General features: G+C 52.4%; 2 protein-coding genes across 2 annotated transcripts; both read left to right on the forward strand.

The window, feature by feature from the left end:
- Nucleotides 1-1175: 1175 nt before the first annotated feature.
- Nucleotides 1176-9729, forward strand: DNTTIP1 (deoxynucleotidyltransferase terminal interacting protein 1). Its single transcript, XM_035123927.2, has 13 exons — nt 1176-1363; nt 1480-1550; nt 3062-3158; nt 3459-3557; nt 4984-5052; nt 5275-5331; nt 6187-6248; nt 6785-6830; nt 7185-7243; nt 7657-7717; nt 8475-8546; nt 9098-9153; nt 9371-9729. The coding sequence occupies exons 1-13, from the start codon at nt 1214-1216 to the stop codon at nt 9507-9509; spliced, it is 1038 nt and encodes a 345-aa protein (XP_034979818.1). The 5' UTR covers nt 1176-1213; the 3' UTR covers nt 9510-9729.
- A 2168-nt stretch (nt 9730-11897) lies between these two features.
- Nucleotides 11898-17307, forward strand: UBE2C (ubiquitin conjugating enzyme E2 C). Its single transcript, XM_035122885.2, has 6 exons — nt 11898-12057; nt 12394-12421; nt 13523-13609; nt 15276-15480; nt 16451-16510; nt 17073-17307. The coding sequence occupies exons 1-6, from the start codon at nt 11954-11956 to the stop codon at nt 17129-17131; spliced, it is 543 nt and encodes a 180-aa protein (XP_034978776.1). The 5' UTR covers nt 11898-11953; the 3' UTR covers nt 17132-17307.
- The last annotated feature ends 1194 nt before the right edge of the window (nt 17308-18501 follow it).

The raw sequence follows: 18501 nt of genomic DNA on the forward strand, positions 1-18501 counted from the left end.
CATCTCCGATCCTCCACATGCAGCTGCTGGGTGACCCTGGGCTAGTCACACTTCTTTGAAGTCTCTCAGCCCCACCCACCTCACAGAGGGTTTCTTGTGGGGAGGAGGGGAAAGGAGATTGTTAGCCGCTTTGGGACTCCTTCGGGTAGGGATAAAGCAGGATATCAAATCCAAACTCTTTTTCCTCCTCCTCCTCCTCCTCCTCCTCCTCTTCTTCTTCTTCTTCTTCTTCTTCTTCTTCTTCTTCTTCTTCTTCTTCTTCTTCTTCTTCTTCTTCCATGGAAAGCTGTGGTGTAGTGGTTAAGAGCGGTAGACTCCTAATCTGGGGAACCGGGTTTGTGTCTCGGCTCCTCCCCATGCAGCTGCTGGGTGACCTTGGGCTAGTCACACTTCTCTGAAGTCTCTCAGCCTCACTCACCTCACAGAGTGTTTGTTGTGGGGGAGGAAGGGAAAGGAGATTGTTAGCCGCTTTGAGACTCCTTAGGGTAGTGATAAAGCGGGATATCAAATCCAAACTCTTCTTCTTCATCATCTGACAGTTCTTGTGGGCATCCATCCATCTTGGGAGCCAATGCAGGAGGGAACCTTCTGGGGTGAAGTCAAACCCCGGGTGGTTGTGGCGCCTGCTGTGGCTGCGGAGACCGATGTGGGAGAAACATGTTTTGCTGCAGCCGGGGCAGAGGATAGCGTCCTGTTGGGCTGCTGCAGATGCCACCATGGCATTGCTTCTCTCCACGCTCCTCCCAGCGGCCATTCCTCCTCTGCTCACTGCTGCGGACGCACAAGTGGACGGTCTGCATCTACCATTCCAACAACAACAACAACAACAACAACAACAACAACAACATAACAACAACAACAACAACAACAACAACAACAACATACTTTATACTTCCAACAAAATATTAAAATACAATAATTCATCAAATATTAAAAGCTTCCCTAAACAAGGCAGGGAGTGGGAGACTAGATGGCCCCTGGGGGTCCCTTCCGGGTTCCAATTCCAGAGAAGCAAATAAAAGTATCCCCCTGGAGGTGAGGGGGTGGGTCTAGGTGGGGAGGCACTCTGCCCAAGCTCAGGAGCGCCCTGTATCCCCCCCTCCCTCCCCCTGGACGCTGTTGCCAAGGCGACGCCGCTCCGCTTCCGGGTTCCGGCGCCTGGCGATGACGTGTTGCCGGGCGCCTCTCCTTCCCGCGAGCTTCTCCCTGGAGGATGGGGGCCGCCCGGGAGACCGAGCAGCAGCCGCCGCCGCCGGAGCCCGAGCGGGGCGACGAGGAGGACGAGGAAGACGAAGAGGCGGCGGCGGCGGCGGGGCAGGAGGAGGCCGAGGAGGAGGCCTGGCCCGGGGGGTCTGGCGCCGCGGTGAGGGGCTGCGGAAGGGGAGGCCGGGGGGGGAGAGAAGGGGAGGGGGGCCCATTCCCGGGTGTCCGGGGGGGGAGAGAGAGACCCCCCCGACTGAGGCGCCTCTCGTCCCCCAGAGCCCCTGGAACATCATGATCAAGCACCGGCTGGTGCAGCGGAGGGGACGGAGGTCGCAGGTGATGACCAGGTGAGCGGGAGGAAGGGGGGAGGGGAGAGAAAAGGGGGGTGGAGGGGAGAAACTTCCCCCCCACAAAGACACACACACACACACAGTGCCGGATTTGCCCCACTCTCTGCGCCCCCCAAAAAAACTGGATGTACATTTCCAAAATATAAGATAAAAAGGAAATATAATAAAACCTACCTACAGCAACAGTGTTGTGTAGGCTCCTATGATGTAAGTCAGGCCTAGGCAAACTCGGCCCTCCAGATGTTTTGGGACTACAATTCCCATCATCCCTGACCACTGGTCCTGTTAGCTAGGGATGATGGGAGTTGTATGCCAAAAACACCTGGAGGGCCGAGTTTGCCTAGGCCTGATGTAAGTAATAGCCTTCTAGCCTGCTCCCTAAAATATCACATATTTTGTTATGTGCAAATGGCTTGAGATACCTGTTAGGTCCATAAATGACCATATAGCATCTATTCAACACAAAAACAGCGACAATTTGTTGTTGACAAAGGACAGCTGGACATAGAAAGGGCCCCATTACCTTCAGGAGCTTAGAGCCTCATCAAACCTAAATCCGGCCCTAGACACACCCCACATGCGACAGCGGCAGGAGAAGCCCTGACCAAGCCGGTCTCTCCCCCGGCACCTGCCCTTCGCTACCAGCTCCATCCCCCCTGGGCCGAGGATGCTGATCACCTGGCGGAAGAAGGGAGAACAAGAGAAGGACCTCACACACACACACCACTGCAAGTAACCAAAGGCAAGCCTCCAGGCTCTGGTCTTGCCAACAAAAATGAACAAGCAAATTAGGAACCTGTCCACATGACACAAAAACTCTGCACGTGCGCTATGCAAAAGAAGGAAAGGTCATTATCCTGCCCTCCCCTCCTTTGCTTTGCCCAAGGTGCTGCACTTCCTGCAGGACAGATTAACAATGAAGCTGCAGGTGGGAAGGTTTGGAACAGGTAAAGCAAAGTCCTTCTTCACATGACACAGTGTTGAACTGCAGAATTCACTCCTGCAGAAGGGAAGAGATGGCTGCCAAACCAGATGGCTTCACATAATTACTATTATGAATTATTATTGAGATTTGTATGTCACCCTTCATCCAGAGATCTCAGGGAGGTTCACTGCATGTAAATGCAAGATGAAAACACAAAATACATAATAAAAAGAAGAACAAAACAATAAACCACCTGCTTGGGACTGATTAACGGAGGAGAGTCTATCAAGGGCTCCTAGCCAGGATGGCTCTGCTCTGCCTCTGTGGTCAGAGGCAGCAACACTTATGAATACCAGTTGCAGGAAACCACAGGAGGGGAGAGTTGCTCTTGTGCTCAGATCCTGCATGAGGGACCCCTCTAATAGGTACCTGTTTGGCCCCTGTGAAAACAGGATGCTGGACTGGATGGGCCATTGGCCTGATCCAGCAGGTTCTGCTTACGTTCTGCTGCAGAGCCCAGGGCTGGCCTGTGCCAGGGGTGTGCAGGTGTTTGCTGGCTGCATCCAGCCATCTCTCGGTCCAGTTTCACAGACCCCGTGGTTTCCATGGACCTGCTCCGAGCCGTCCTGCAGCCCAGCATCAACGAAGAGATCCAGGCTGTCTTCAGCAAATACATGAAGGTAAGAACAGCGGAAAGGCCCATGCTGGACCTGCCAGCCTTGTGAGGTGGTGCAGGAGTCCTGCCCACATTCAGCCTCAGGGTGCCTGGAGAGAGGGAGGGATAAACCCTGCCAGCTACGAGGGCTGCACCTCCCACTCAGCCCATTGGCGCTTCTGTGGAGGCAGCAGTAAGAGGGAGCTGCTGGGCCACCTCGCAGTATGCGGAGTCGGGTGAAGCTTGGGAAGAGAGGGAAGGGAAGGGGTGGGTGGCACTTTGAGGGGCAGCTAATTTGGTCTGTGCCATCCCTCTTGTTCCCAAGTTCTTCCAAAAGGCAGCGGGGAACGTGCGAGAGAATGTCGGGGAGGATGTGGACACGGAGCAGCTCATCCAAGAGACGTGCCGGAGTTGCCTGGAACAGGTGGGTGCCTGAGGGTGTTCCTAGTTTCAGGAATGAGTGCCCCGGGGGGGGGGGAGGTCCTCCTCCGGGAGCAGAAAGCAACACCAGCAGGTCTCAGGATATCCCAGGATGAAGCCACCTCTGCCTAGCAGGATGCTGAAGAGGGAATGAGACATGTCGTCACTGCTGATGATGACTTCTGGCCGCAGGCAGTGATGCTTCCGAATCGCACTTCCTGGAAGGCCCAGGAGGGGAGAGTCCTGCCTACTCTTCCCTGATCCAGCAGGGGACCTTCTTCCATTCTTTTGTGCCAGACGCACCTCTGTGGGGTAGGAATTCCACAGCATTTCGAGGTTGCTGATTCCCCACATGCTGCTGTTGTTAAAACTAGGGTCCTGATGTCCTTGTGTTTTGCTGGCAGAGGGCCGAGTGGGGTGTGTTGCATTTCCCCCCCCCCCCTAGTCTTTTTATTTATTTATTCTTTCTTTCTTTTCAGGTTTATACATTGCACTAAATTTACAATCATTTTCACATTTCAAAACTTGACTTCCTTCCCCTTCTTAATGCGGTTCCTTAAATTTATTTTTAATATCTTTTACATATCCAAATTAACTTAATTTACTCATTTATTCATCTACTTTAAATATAACCTGCAGGTTATAAAACTGCAGGTTATCACAACAATCCTGCAAGTGTTCTAATCTGTTTACCATTTATCTATAAATATTCAATAAACCATTTCCATTCTTTTATAAAAAGTTTGTTATCTTGATTTCTTATTCTTCCGGTAAGTTTCACCATTTCTGCATATAAGTTTTTTTATCCATTCTTCCTTTGCTGGGACATCTGCTCCTTTCCATTTTGCGGCGAGTAACATTCTTGCCGCTGTAGTCACACACATGAATAAGTTTCTACAGTATACAGTTTTGGTAGTTCTGCCCCTATAATTTCTAAAAGACAAGCTTCCCGGTTTTTTTACAAACGTTATTTTAAACATCCTTTCCAATTCATTATATATCATTTCCCAGTAAGCTTTAACCTTACTACAAGACCACCACATATGATAAAAAGAACCTTCTTTCTCTTTACATTTCCAACATTTATTTGATTTAGATTTACACATTTTTCGCCAATTTACTCGGTGTTAGACACCATAGATATATATGTTTTTCATATAATTTGCTCTTAGACTATAACATGCTATAAATTTTATATCCATTTCCCACAATCGTTCCCATGCTTCCACATCTATATTATGACCAAGTTTTGCATTGCCCCACCAAACCATCTGCTGCTTTCCAGTGGGCACCCTAAGAAGCCTTGAAGCGGCTACAATTGGCAGTTGGCATATAATTCCTAGGATCTTAAGGGTTCCAGGGGGTGCCAAGCACAGACTGGGTGCCTTGGCCCCCCCTGCTGCACGCCTGACCCTTTCCTCTCCCTGCAGGCCAAGCTCCTCTTCTGCGACAGCAAGAAGTCGGCTGCCAGGCTGCCCCACGAAGTGCCAGCGATGAAGGTAGAAGCCCTTTTCGCTCTCCTGCAAGGGACCGGGCTGGTGCTTTCTCTCCCGTGCCAGGGCTTGGGACCTTTGGGTGCCTCTGAGCAGCCATCGGCTATCAGCCCTGTGCCTCCTCCTGCGGAGGACTTGGGGAGCAGGAATGCTGGCCCAGGAGCATCAGAGTGGGGAGAGGTGAATGCTTCCCCCTTTTCCAACTGAGCCTCTCTTCTCCCTGACCAGCGTGCCAAGCCAATGGAGGAGGAGATGAGCCAGCAGGGAAGCCCCATCCCCAGAAAGGTAGGAGACCCATGGAAGCCGTTAGAGAAGCAGAAGCAGCGGGGGGGGGGTCACTCTGGAGCTCAACTCCAGTCCCTTCAAGATAGGCCGGGGCTGAGGGTCACCAGGCAGAGGGCCTTCTCGGTGGTGGCGCCTGCCCTGTGAAATGCCTTCCCATCCAATGTCAAGGAAATAAACAACTATCTGGCTTTTGGAAAACATCTATGTTTAGCCTGGAGAAGAGAAGGTTAAGGGGTGATATGATAGCCATGTTCAAATATATGAAAGGATGTCATATGGAGGAGGGAGAAAGGTTGTTTTCTGCTGCTCCAGAGAAGCGGACATGGAGCAATGGATTCAAACTACAAGAAAGAAGATTCCACCTAAACATTAGGAAGAACTTCCTGACAGTAAGAGCTGTTCGGCAGTGGAATTTGCTGCCAAGGAGTGTGGTGGAGTCTCCTTCTTTGGAGGTCTTTAAGCAGAGGCTTGACAGGCATATGTCAAGAATGCTTTGATGGTGTTTCCTGCTTGGCAGGGGGTTGGACTGGATGGCCCTTGTGGCCCTTGTGGTCTCTTCCAACTCTATGATTCTATCTGAAGGCAGCCCTGTTTTGGGAAGCTTTTAATGTCTGGTGTTTTATCGCATTATCATCATCATCATTAATTCTGTTGGGAGCTGCCCAGAGTGTGGGGTATAAATATATTATTATTATTATTATTATTATTATTATTATTCAGGCCCCTCCCTGTGCTTTGCTGCTTCTGTTGTTGTGGGCTGGGGGGAGGTCTGCTCCAAGTGGGGCCAACGCTTGCACCACCAGGAGGAGCAGCTGTTGGCCAAGAGATACTGTAATAAAAGGTGTCCTTTTTCAGAGGAAAGGGCGGCCTCCAGGACAGAGCCAGGCAAACGACCGAGCGACTTCAGTCGGGAGCACGTAAGTGTGGCATCCAGCTAGGCTGAAGGGGTATATCTAGGCTGCAACCTCCATTCCCCCCCCCCCCACACACACAGTGCTTTGGAGAGCCCCTGCTGAGACGAAGGCAGGAGTCGGTTCAGCAGCAGAGAGAGCAAAGCGGCCAGGCCTTCAAAGGAAGCTGCCTTATGCTGAATCAGGCCATTGGTCCAGCTAGCTCAGTATTGCCAACACTGACTGGCAGCAGCTCTCAGAAGGCAGGAGGTCTCTCCCAGCCGTACCTGGAGCTGCTGGGGGCTGATCCAGAGAACCTTCAACTTGCAAGGCAGATGCTCTGTCACTGAGCTGCATCCCTTCCCCAAACGTGATTGAGCCAGGAAGGGGAGGGAACAGGCCTTCCCAAATGAGGGACACCGGAGAGACTAGGCCATCAGCCCTGCAATTGATCCCGTTGGGCTTTGGGCAGGGCTGAGTCTTCTCAAAGCAAGAGCGTCCAGCCCTTTCAGATCCACCTTTTGCCGCATGTTTCTCACCTCCGATACCTTCTCTCCTTTCAGGTGGAAAACCAAGTCCTGCGAACCAGTGCAGAGAGATGGTCCCAAGGTAGGATGTGCCCTACAGCCCCCAGCCCCTTGCTATGCGGAGCCTCCCTGGGGAAAAGGGGGGAGGTGGGGGGGAGCTCTTCTGCTAGATCCAGTTCTACTGAATACCAGCTGTCAGGGACCGGGGGGAGGGGGGACACAGAGGCAAACGGCAGGGGAGGGCTGCTGTGTGGCCCTTTGGCAGGGCATGTTTAACAATCTTGCTCGCACTCAGGACCTGTGCTGAGTGCCCATTACCACTAAGACTTGGCCAGGGTAAGACAGAGTCAGCAGCCAAACCTGAAGTGGGGGTGTAGTGGGGGGAGGCAGGAGCTATCTAACTTTCTCTCCTTTTCCTCCTGCTGCTGAATTGCAGTGGAATCCCTCGCGGATCACAGAGGCCACTACCTTCGTCCTTGGGTCAAGGGCCAACAAGTAAGCTTTTGCCAGGCAGGTGGGCACAGGACAGGGCTGGGTGGAAAACCAGGTGGATTTTTGCACACACACCCCTTGGGGACAAGCAGAGTACTGAGCTGTTAACCACAGACTGGTCAGTGCTTCTTTGAGGTGGGGGCTGAGGTGGCTTTAGGCCAGGGGTGTCCATTTTTCCCCCAAAGAGGGCCAGATTTTAATGAAGTGAACATGCGTGAGGGCCGACCAAAGTTGTGGAGCTATTTTTAGGATTTTACCCCAGGAGATAAACTGCCACAGGCGCCGGGATAAACCGGATTAGACCCCTGAAACGGACTTTAGACTGGCCTGCTTTAGGCATATGGCTGGGAGGCAAGGATGGGGTGCAATTTACCAGGTTCGGAATTCTAACCCACCCCCCTTTGTTCCTGATTCAGAGCCCTCGGGATGGGGGGAACCAGAGGCAGGCTCTACATCAAGCACCCCCACCTGTTCAAGGTCAGTCATTCGAACCCTCTTGACTCTGCCCCTCGCCATCCTCTGCCCTTGGACCACAGAGGAAGTGAGCTGGTGGCATTGTCAGAAAACACACCTGTCCGATTTTGACAGGCCTCACCTAGACGTGGTTTCCCTTCCCTGCCTATTACTGCCTTCTGGCTCCTGAGTATTTGTGTTTTGTGCACAGAGTTTTGAGTGATTGCAGTAGAACTCAGTGGTCTTCCCTGAGTGTGTACATGTGTGTACACGGACCATTGACCTTGGTGTTTCATTTCCACACACACACACACACACACAACTCAGACCTCCTTTTCCACCTCTGAGCAGCAGAGAAGTCTTAGGATGTGAGGAGACGCTTGCACAGCAGACCCTGAGGGTGGTGGCACAACATCTCTCCGTTTTTCATAGAATCACAAAATGGTAGAGTTGGAAGGGACCCCAAGGGTCATCTAGCCCAGGCACCCCCAAACTGCAGCCCTCCAGATGTTTTGGCCTACAACTCCCATGATTCCTAGCTAACAGGACCAGTGGTCGGGGAAGATGGGAATTGTAGCCCAAAACATCTGGATGGCCGAAGTGTGGGAGTGCCTGATCTAGCCCAACCCCCTGCAATGCCACAATTGTCAATATCCTCCTTAAATTGTGGTACCCAGAACGGAACACGCTTTTCATTTAGGGGGTCTCTCACAGCCCAGCCTGCATTGCTTCATTGCAGTATGCATCACCCGCATCCTCTTGACTTCCGTCTCTCTTCCAGTATGCAGCTGATCCTCAAGACAAGCACTGGCTGGCCGAACAGCAGCACATGAGAGCCACAGGGGGCAAAATGGTGAGCGTCCCAAAGCCTGAAGAAAGCAGAACTGAATGCACTTTGAACGGCACAACAGATTTAGTGGCGTTTATGAGATCTTCTGCCATCTAGGGCCTCTGCTGCTTCCTTTATGCAGTTTTCCTAGAATTCCTAGAGCCAGAAGGGAACCCAAGGATCATCCAGCCCAACCCCAGCTGCAATGCAGCAACCACAGCCAATGCATCCCTGACAGAAGACTGCCCAACCTCTGCTTCTAAAACCTCTGATGAGGGAGAGCCCACCACCTTCTGGGGGAGTCCGTTCCACTGTTGAACTGCTCTTGGCTTCAGACAGTTCTTCCAAATGTTTAGCTGGCACCTCCCTTCTTGTCTTTTGAATCCACCGGTTCGGATCCTCCCCTCTGGAGCAGCAGAAAGCAAGCTTGTTTTGCAAGCACCTGAGAGCTGTGTGGTGGGCCTGTCTGGCTGGGCTGGGCTAGCTTCTCCTTTGCAGGGGGAGTTGGGGGTTGCAAACTGCAGCCTTGCCGTAGCTAGCAACTCCTCGGTCTCTCTCTCTCTCTCCTTCCCAAGGCATATCTCCTCCTGGAAGAAGACATCCAGGATCTGGCTGTGAGCGATGATTACCGGTGAGTTAGAGCAGGCCCTGCTTGGGGTGCGGATTCTGCCCCTGTGCATGGAGCCAGCACCCCAAGTCTCAGAGGACCTACACAGTCTCAAGTGCCTGGTGTTTGGGGGGCAGGTAGGCAGGCCGGCCAGAGTCCTAAGCTGGCTTTCCTGTCCCATTGTGGCCTAAGAGCTGCCCTCTCTTCACGGGGTCGTCTTCTCTCCTCCTTCCTCCCACAGTTCTTCCATGGATCTGAAGATGGACGAACTGAAGCCCTTCACTCCTCCGCCGTGGATGACCGCCAAGATGCGGAGGTTCATGGAGACCCTTCGCAGTGAAGGGGAGCCGCAGCCGCTGGAGGGGACTCAGGACACATAGGGCCTCATGCTTCCTCCTCGAGCCGCCTGGCAGTGATGTGCTTGCGATGCCCACTGTGCTTCCTGAGGGCAGGCGAGAGAAGCCGCCGGGCCCAGCCTGGTCACCCGTGGGCAGTGATGCAGCACAGGATCCTTCCCAGGGGCTCACCTGCTTCCCGTTTCTGTACTTTAATCTTCTTCTTGCTCTTAGGAATAGTTTGGAAATAAACACGTCCGCCTGACCCCACTGTGTCTCTCTTGAAAGGCAGGGAGGGTGCAAGGGAAAGGGCTGTTCCGGAACCAAATGTGCAGCAGGCTGGTGGATCCACAGGTCCATGGGGTGGAGCTCCGGGAGGGGAAAAGCAGCCGAAGCTGCTCCCTTCTCCTCTCTCCCGCTGAGCACGAGCTTTGCAAATTCCCTTGTGGGTGGACACAGGAAGGAAGCAGGCAGGGGGAATCTGATGAGTAATAATAATACTTATTACTATTTATTATTTCATAAAATTTTATACAGCGCTTGCTTGTAAAAACCTCAAAGCAGTTTGCAAAAATTATAAGGCAATAAAATTAACAATAATTTAAGGCTTTCCAAAAAGTTAATATAGCACTAGACTGAAAACAGATTAAGACTGGCAATTAACTAAGCACCTGGACACATCTGGACAGGCATGTCTAAAGAAAAATGTTTTTAGCAGGTGCTGAATACAGTGAAGACTCCTGCCTGGTGTCAATAGGCAGGGAGTTCCAAAGTGAAGTGGCTGCCACCCTGAAAAGACTTGAGTCCTTACAAATGCAGAAAAGGGGTCTTAATGTGCACCTGTAACACAGCCACTTCCGCCAATCAAGGGGGGGGGGACGGGCGATGACACACCCTATTCTCAAGGCTTACTGTGTAAAGCAGAAGTTACAGGTAGGTAGCCGTGTTGGTCTGAGTAGTCGAAACAAAAAAATTTTAAAAATTCCTTCCAGTAGCACCTTAGAGACCAGCTAAGTTTGTCATCCCAGGGACCCAGGTGGCGCTATGGTTAAACCACTGAGCCTAGGGCTTGCTGATCAGAAGGTCGGCGGTTCGAATCCCTGTGACGGGGTGAGCTCCCGTTGCTCGGTCCCAGCTCCTGCCAACCTAGCAGTTCAAAAGCACCTCAAAGTGCAAGTAGATAAATAGGTATCGCTCTGGCGGGAAGGTAAACAGCGTTTCCATGCGCTGCTCTGGTTCACCAGAAGCAGCTTAGTCATGCTGGCCACATGACCTGGAAGCTATACGCCGGCTCCCTTGGCCAATAATGCGAGATGAGCGTGCAACCCCAGAGTCGGTCATGACTGGACCTAATGGTCAGGGGTCCCTTTACCTTTACCTTTAAGTTTGTCATATGTATGAGCTTTCGTGTGCATGCACACTTCTTCAGATACACTGAAACAGAAGTCCCCAGACCCTTATGTATAGTCAGAAGGTGGGGTTGGGGAACCTGTGTCCTGCTGGGCTAAACTCCCATCAGCCCTAAGCATTGGCCCTGCTGGCTGTGGGTGATGGGACCTGGAGTCGAAGGACACCCGGAAGAAAGAAAAAGAAGCCATGAAAACGGACGGCGGGAAGGAGAAGCTGTGCTTGAAGGCGTGGAAAGCAGAGTTTGGGTTTCAGGGAACACAGAAGCAGGAAAGAGGAAAGTTATTGGTGGAGAGAGGAGGAGCCAAAGAAAAGAAAAGGGAGGAGAGTAGAAAGGTGAGTGGAACTGGCTGGAGAGAAGAAGAGAAGGCAGGGAGTTAGGGGGGGGGATACTGGAGCAGCCAAGTTGCCTTGGGAGGAATGTGACAGGCCTGTCCATTCTGCCCCCCCCCCCCATCATCTCACCGGAGCACCTCATCCTTTTCCTCTAAATCTAAACCAAAAAGTCCCAAATGCTGCAATGTTTCCTCATCAAGGAGTTGCTCCATCCCCTTGATCGTTTCGCTTGCCCTTTCCCAGCTCTCTCAAATCCTTTCGGGAGGTGAAGCAACGAGAATTGCGCACAAGGTTTTAAAAAATAAACCAGTACAGTGCACCCCTGCGAGGTAGGCCAGTGCAAGTCTTGAATAAGGGCGGATCGCACGCCATGCATTTAAAACACATCACTTCCACGCGCACACATCCGAACTACAGTTCCCGAGAGCCTTTGGGGGAAGGGCACGGAGTCCTGGGCGGGCGAGGCTCTTTCCATTTATGTTCGCGGCCCCTTTAAGAAATCCTCCCCCGGCTTCCTTTCTTTCTGAGTCGGCCAATGGGCGGCCTCCCCCGCCGAGCCCCTCGGCCAATCCCGCCGCGCCCGCCGCCCGTTTCCAGGACGCCCCCCACGGCGCGCGCGCTCTCATTGGGCGAATCGAACGCGAGCGCGGCGCTGATTGGCCGCGCCGGCGGAGCTTTGCAACATTCAAACTTCGGCCGCTGACGAGCGAGAGGGCGCAGCGCAGGCGACGACCGCTCAACCCGACATGGCCTCGCAAAACACCGACCCCGGCGCCGCCGCCGCAGCCGCAGCCTCCAGGAAGGCGGCCGAGCCCGGCGGCGCCGCCGCCCGAGGCTCCGTCCGGAGCAGGTAGGGGGCGGCCGACTCCTGAGCGCGTGCAGAGTGCCTCGACGGCCCTTCCTGTAAGGGGGGGAGGAGGTTGGCCATCGGGCTCCTGAGCGCGTGCAGAGTACCCCCGTGCTTCTTCCTGTTTGCGGGGGTAAAGGGGCTCCTGAGCGCGTGCAGAGTGCCTCGGCGGCACTTCCTGTCGGTGGGGGAAGGGAGTAGGCCGTCGGGCTCCCGGGCGCGTGCAGAGTATCTCCGTGCTTCTTCCTGTTTGCGGGGGTAAGGGGGCTCCTGAGCGTGTGCAGGACCCCGCCCTGTTGCTGCCGGCCTAACCCTGTTTTCCCCGTCTCCGCTTCACAGGCTGCAGCAGGAGCTGATGACTTTGATGGTGAGTCGCCCTTTCAGCAGCCCTTTAACTGCTGCTCTGCTTCTGGCTGGAGAGCCCAGGCGGGGGGGGGAGGGGGAGCTTCCTGCCTTCTGACCAGCCCAGGATGGATGCCCTTTAAGGGTCCCGACACCTGTGGAGTAAAGGGGGGATGGGGTGCCTTGGCTTTGCCGGAGAAGGCCAAAGATCCACATTGAATGTCTTGAGCACCCCAGAACAGAACCAGCCCCCCTGGGTGCTGCTTGGCTGGGGCATCACCTTCCATCTATTTCTTTGCTTGCTTCATTAAATTTATACCCCCACTTGATTGTAGCTCAAAACCTCAGCGCAGTATAGGAAAAAGTCAAAAGAACAACAGATCCCACAAAAAATACAGCAATAAGTTAAAACACAAAAGGTTACAAGAACAATGCGCTGTGGAAAAACACATCCACTTGTCTAAACAAGAACTATGTCGTTATTATTTGTTGAAATTGTTAGTCATTTTATCTTGCCCAAGGGCAAACCAAACAAAATACGAAGTCCACATGGATACAGTAAAACAAGGTAGGGGGATTAAATATATATATATCCCACCCAGGCACCATAAAGCATGCAGTGAAGTCACTTGCCTCATGTCAAGAGGCAGGGAGTTCCAAAGTGCAGATGCTGTCCTGAAAAATCAAGTTCTTACAAATGCAAAATGGGCATCATGGGGCACCTGTGACAGGGCCCGATTCGCAGTCTGAAGCGGATGAGTGGGCAGATAGGAGGCAAGGCAAGCTGCTAGGTAAACTGGCCCCTGTTGCTGAGGGTTTTGTGGGCGGTAATAATAATAATACTTAATTTTATTATTTATACCCTGCCCTGCTCCCAACAGAACACTAAAAAACAGAATAAAACTTCAAACATTAAAAACTTCCCTAAGCAGTAGTAATGGAGGGGCAGCTTGTGAAGCTGGGCACCCTGTTGCCCCAGGGGAGAAATGTGGGCCGGCCGGCCAGGGCACCCTCCTCACCCTGCACCCTCCTCAGTGAGGCAACCTTCCCTGCTGCTTCCAGCCAACTGCAAAGCGTCCCCCAGCAACCCCTTTCTGCAGCCACTCTAGCCTGTTTCTCCACACAGATGTCTGGGGATAAAGGGATCTCGGCCTTCCCAGAATCAGACAACCTCTTCAAGTGGATCGGGACCATTAATGGAGCCACTGGGACGGTGAGTTGGGTCGGCAGGAGCGCTGGGAACCTCGGAAGCCCTCGCACCGAGCCTTTGGCCTCGAGGTCAGCCTCATCTACACCAGCGGAGGCAGCAGCAGCAGCTCTCCAGGGTCTCGGGAGGAGGGGGCCTTCCCCCATGCGCAAGTTGCAGCCACCCTGTGGGTCACCAAATGAGCCAGGCTGCTCTCATCCGTTTGTCCTAGGAACAAAAATGTCCATCTGAGGGTCCCGGGTGCTTGGCAGTGTCTGGAGTGCTGTACAGACCTGGGAACATACAATGCAACATGACCTCTGAGCACATGCAGAGTGCATTCTGTTATTTTATTTTTTTTAAATACATTTTTTATTCCAGTTTTCCAAATTCAACAAATTAACAAAACCAATCTTTTATACAAAATCTTATATTCACATCTTTTACCTTGCTCCGCCAAGCTATGACTTCCCCCCTCCCTTCATGCGGGTTTCTTGTTAATTCCCTTTTTTGCAGTTCCTTTTTTGACATATTGGTCAATTCGTAAGGTTTATTTTAATCCTGCGAGAGTTTTTAATGATCTACAGTTTTTCTCCATATAGTCCACATATTTACTCCAGTCCTTTTGAAACCTTGTCTCCCCCTGGTCACGAATCTTGCATGTCAATCTAGCAAGTTCAGCATAGTCCATCATTTTTATCTGCCACTCCACAATTGTAGGTAATTCCTGTAATTTCCATTTTTGGGCTAACAAAGTCCTAGCCGCGGTTGTTGCATACATAAACAGTGTTTGATCTTCTTTTCTAATCTCACCTCCCATTATTCCTAACAAAAATGCTTCTGGTTTTTTTGGAAAAGTATATCTAAACATCTTTTTCAATTCGTTATATAAACTTTCCCAAAATCTTTTAACTTTTTCGCATGTCCACCACATATGATAAAATTCACCATCTTTCTCTTTACATTTCCAGCAACTTTTATCACTCATTCTATACATTTTAGCTAATTTAACAGAGTGCATTCTGTTATGGCCATGTATTTAGCCCGCATCCTGTGGTTAGAAGGCAGAGGCTAAAGTTTAGGCCCCTGTCGTCAGAAGCCTTTTGGGTCCTGCCACTCAGGGCAGAGCAGTTTGGAGATTGAATCCAATCTCCCAGAAAATGAGCCATCTAGGAAAATTGCTGCCAGATTTCAAGTGCTTAACAGGATCTCCAGAAGGCAAGAGGGAATGGCTGCTGCCTGAGGTCCAAGGGGTCCCGAATCTCCTGCAGCGTTCTGTTCTCACAGTGAACAGTTAGAAGCCCACAAACAGTGATGGCAAAAGGCGGAAGCAAGCGGAGTTGGGTATCTTGCCTTGAGGCATGAGGCAAAGAGAGGCAGCATGGTGCAATGGTTAGTGTGTCAGGCTTGGGACGGGGATATAGCAGGGCTTGAATCCCCACTCGGCCATGAAGCTCACATTGAGGACTAGTCACCTGCCTCTTAGCCTAGCCTCCCTCGCAGGGTTGTTGCGGGGATTAAATGAGGAAAGGAAGAACTATGTCCACTCCCTTGAGCTCCTTTGGAAAAGGTGAAATATAAATGCAATTATTTATAATGAGGTGGAACGCAGGGGATGCGAAATTCCACTCAAGTATCTGATTTATGCCTCTCTGCTCTTCTCCCAAACTCCGCCGCCCCCTTCCCAAAAAAGGTGTATGAAGACCTGAGGTACAAGCTGTCCTTGGAGTTCCCCAGTGGGTACCCTTACAATGCGCCCACCGTCAAATTCCTGACCCCCTGCTACCACCCCAACGTGGACCTGCAGGGGAACATCTGCCTGGATATCCTCAAGGACAAGTGGTCTGCTCTCTACGACGTCCGAACCATCCTTCTCTCCATCCAGAGTCTGCTGGGAGGTGAGTCAGAATTTGTGCTCTGGGCCTTGGGCTGGGGGGTGGGGGCTGCTTCTGCCCTCCAACTCCTAGCCTGGCCTGGGGTCCAGCCAGGCCCCTCCAGCCCCAGTGAAACAACTGGCACTAGCTTGCTGCTCTGCCTGAAGAACTCCGACCCGGTCTTGTCCTGAGAATTCAAGGTGGGCTTGCATGATCTTTCTTGCTTGTTCCACCATGAAAGCCGTTCTCCACACCTCATTCATTTTTTCCTTCAATGGCGGCACTGAAGACCCAAAACTGATTTAGCCACAATTCATGCATTGCAGGGGGTTGGGCTAGATGACCCTTGGGGATCCCTTCCGGCTTTTCGTTTCTATGAAAACCTGCATCTGTTCGCCCCCACGGCCCCTCCTTTGTCTCCCACCCAGAATAGAATCATAGAGTTGGAAGAGACCACAAGGGCCATCCAGTCCAACCCCCTGCCAAGCAGGAAACACCATCAAAGCATTCTTGACATATGCCTGTCAAGCCTCTGCTTAAAGACCTCCAAAGAAGGAGACTCCACCACACTCCTTGGTAGCAAATTCCACTGCCGAACAGCTCTTACTGTCAGGAAGTTCTTCCTAATGTTTAGGTGGAATCTTCTTTCTTGTAGTTTGAATCCATTGCTCCGTGTCCTCTTCTCTGGAGCAGCAGAAAACAACCTTTCACCCTCCTCTATATTACTATTACTTCCCTTGGTCTAGATGCTATACTCCTATTGATGCAGCCCAGGTGGAATCTTCTTATAATTCCTGGGGCTGTGCTCAGAAGATCTTCCTGGCTGCAACTTCTGCCCTGGGAGCTGATGTGTGTTTATGGGCTGGGAAGAGTCCCCTGGCTTGTATTTGTAGCATAGGGGGTGCAGTTAAAGGACCCCACACACACACACCCAGTCAGTCTTGGGCCTTTGCCAACCGCAGCCCCTGCCCTGACAGCAAATCTTTCCCCTCAGAGCCAAACGTCGAGAGTCCGCTGAACACGGAAGCTGCAGAGCTCTGGAAGGACCAGACAGGTGAGAGTCTCGAGATTCAGATTATGCATTCGGGGGGGGGGGGGTCCTCTCTGGATCTCTTTTTCTCTCCTCCCCACTCTCTGAAGTCACCTCGTTTTGAGCCCCAGAGGATGCTGCGAGGATCCGTGCCTTGGAGCATGTGCAGAGGTTTTACACAGCCCGCCCAGGGGACAGTCCTCTGGAACGTGGAGGTGGAGACACTTGAGACTGGGGGGCCGGAGGGAGTGTCGGGGGCAGTTTGGAGGCCCAAGGAAGCCCCCCGCTTGAGTCCTTGGATGTTGCTTCAACAGAAGGGATGGGGGGGGGCTATGGAGGAGGAATCAAAGCCACAGCGCTGGGTCCTTTGTGTGTGTTTCTTCCTCCAGGGGGGGGTGTGTGTGTCTCTTCCTCCAGCCACCAACTGCTATTGCAGTCCCATTTGACATGGCCTGGGGGAGGGAAGGGGGTGTCTTGTGGTTTTTTTGGGGGGGGGTGCTGTTGCTCAGGAGGCAGCAGCCATTCAGAAGCCCCAGCCGCCACCGCCTCCTCCTGACCTGCCTTTCCATGTCTCTTCCCCCCACAGCCTACAAGAAGTACCTTCACGAATCCTATGCAAAGCATATGAAGAACCAGGATACCTGAAGACCCCCCTTCCCTCCTCCCCCCCCGCCCCATTTCTGTCTTCCGTCTCTCCACCCTGGTGGTATGTCTGTCTTTGCAGCGCTTTCTCTGTGAATGTCACACTGTATTATAGACTTGTTTTTAAATTTATTTGGCATTTTGTCCTGTGGATTAATGTATAAATAAACCTGTTTTCGTTTTGGGGTTTTTTTTTCTAAACGGAGGCCTGGTTCCTGCTCTGCTTCTGCTGCTCGCCTGGGCCCCTATATTGAAACCCAGAGGTGTGGGGGTCAGCTCAGAGCACCTCTCCCTACGGACGCCGCAAGAGGGGGCTGGCCACTGGGCCGCGGGGAGCACACCCCATTTTGCATGTGGGAGCCCGGACGTGGGTTGCTGGCTTGGGGAGGAAGTTTTGTAGGCAGCCAGGAGAGTGGCCTTGGCCAAGATAAAGCGACTAACAAATTTAATAAATAGTAATAATAAAAAATGGGGGCTTGTTAAGGGTTCTTGAGGCCACCTAAGGGAGAGCCCTGCCGGATCTCCTACTCCCCCCCCCCCGAACTAGTTACTTTGAGGAGGCAGCCAGCTCTTGCAGTTTTGAATTCCAGGAGCTGGTGATGTGCTGGGAGAAGGCTTAGGAAGGAACCCCCAAGGTCATCCTCTAGCCCAGGCATCCCCAAGCTTGGCCCTCCAGATGTTTTGGGACTACAATTCCCATCATCCCTGACCACTGGTCCTGTTAGCTAGGGATCATGGGAGTTGTAGTCTCAAGACATCTGGAGGGCCGAGCTTGGGGGTGCCTGCTCTAGCCCCACCCCCTGTAATGAATCCCTAGCCGATGGCCACAACAACCGCTGTTTAAAAACCTCCAATGAGGGTCCATCCTGTTGTTGGTCCTGAATGTTGCTTTTCTGAAGCAAACTGGCCTTCTTTTCTCTCTCGCCTTTTTCGAGCCTTCAGCTGAGACCTCCTCTGCCTGCTTAGAGTCTTCTGCATGGCTATGACATTGTGCTAACAGCCTTTGCTTTGCAGCACTGACCAAAGGAGAACCTTGATTTGTCTTTGGTACCAACGGACCGTCTCTCTTGCGGAAGTGGAGCTCTGCCCCACGGTGTGCAGCTGCCTGTTCTAAACGCCAGGAAAAGATCTCTCTATGCCCTGCCCCACCAAAGGACTCCACCCCTCCCATTTCTGGTTGCCTGATTTACAAGCCCCTCCAGGGGGCTTATTTGGGCCAGAGGGGAGAGGGTTCTGTGGCCCCCTCTGGCCCAGCTCCCCTCATTGCCAGGAGCCAGCCAGGTCAGTTTGAAAGGGACCTCAAGGGCCATCTAGCCCAACCCCTGCAATGTGGGGGGTGGGGGGATTCGTGGTCCACCCACACCCAGAGGCCC

Source organism: Zootoca vivipara, chromosome 7, assembly GCF_963506605.1.
Source record: "Zootoca vivipara chromosome 7, rZooViv1.1, whole genome shotgun sequence".
Classification (NCBI taxonomy): Eukaryota; Metazoa; Chordata; class Lepidosauria; order Squamata; family Lacertidae; genus Zootoca; species Zootoca vivipara.

What these genes read in the sequence shown, in the direction of transcription:
- UBE2C (XM_035122885.2), top strand. Translation starts at nt 11,954, where the DNA reads ATGGCCTCGCAAAACACCGACCCCGGCGCCGCCGCCGCAGCCGCAGCC. An exon ending in CGAGGCTCCGTCCGGAGCAG is followed by an intron (nt 12,058 to 12,393) that starts GTAGGGGGCGGC and finishes TCCGCTTCACAG; the next exon opens with GCTGCAGCAGGAGCTGATGA. An exon ending in CATCCAGAGTCTGCTGGGAG is followed by an intron (nt 15,481 to 16,450) that starts GTGAGTCAGAAT and finishes CTTTCCCCTCAG; the next exon opens with AGCCAAACGTCGAGAGTCCG.
- DNTTIP1 (XM_035123927.2), top strand. Translation starts at nt 1,214, where the DNA reads ATGGGGGCCGCCCGGGAGACCGAGCAGCAGCCGCCGCCGCCGGAGCCC. An exon ending in AGGTCGCAGGTGATGACCAG is followed by an intron (nt 1,551 to 3,061) that starts GTGAGCGGGAGG and finishes CTCTCGGTCCAG; the next exon opens with TTTCACAGACCCCGTGGTTT. An exon ending in TCTTCAGCAAATACATGAAG is followed by an intron (nt 3,159 to 3,458) that starts GTAAGAACAGCG and finishes CTTGTTCCCAAG; the next exon opens with TTCTTCCAAAAGGCAGCGGG.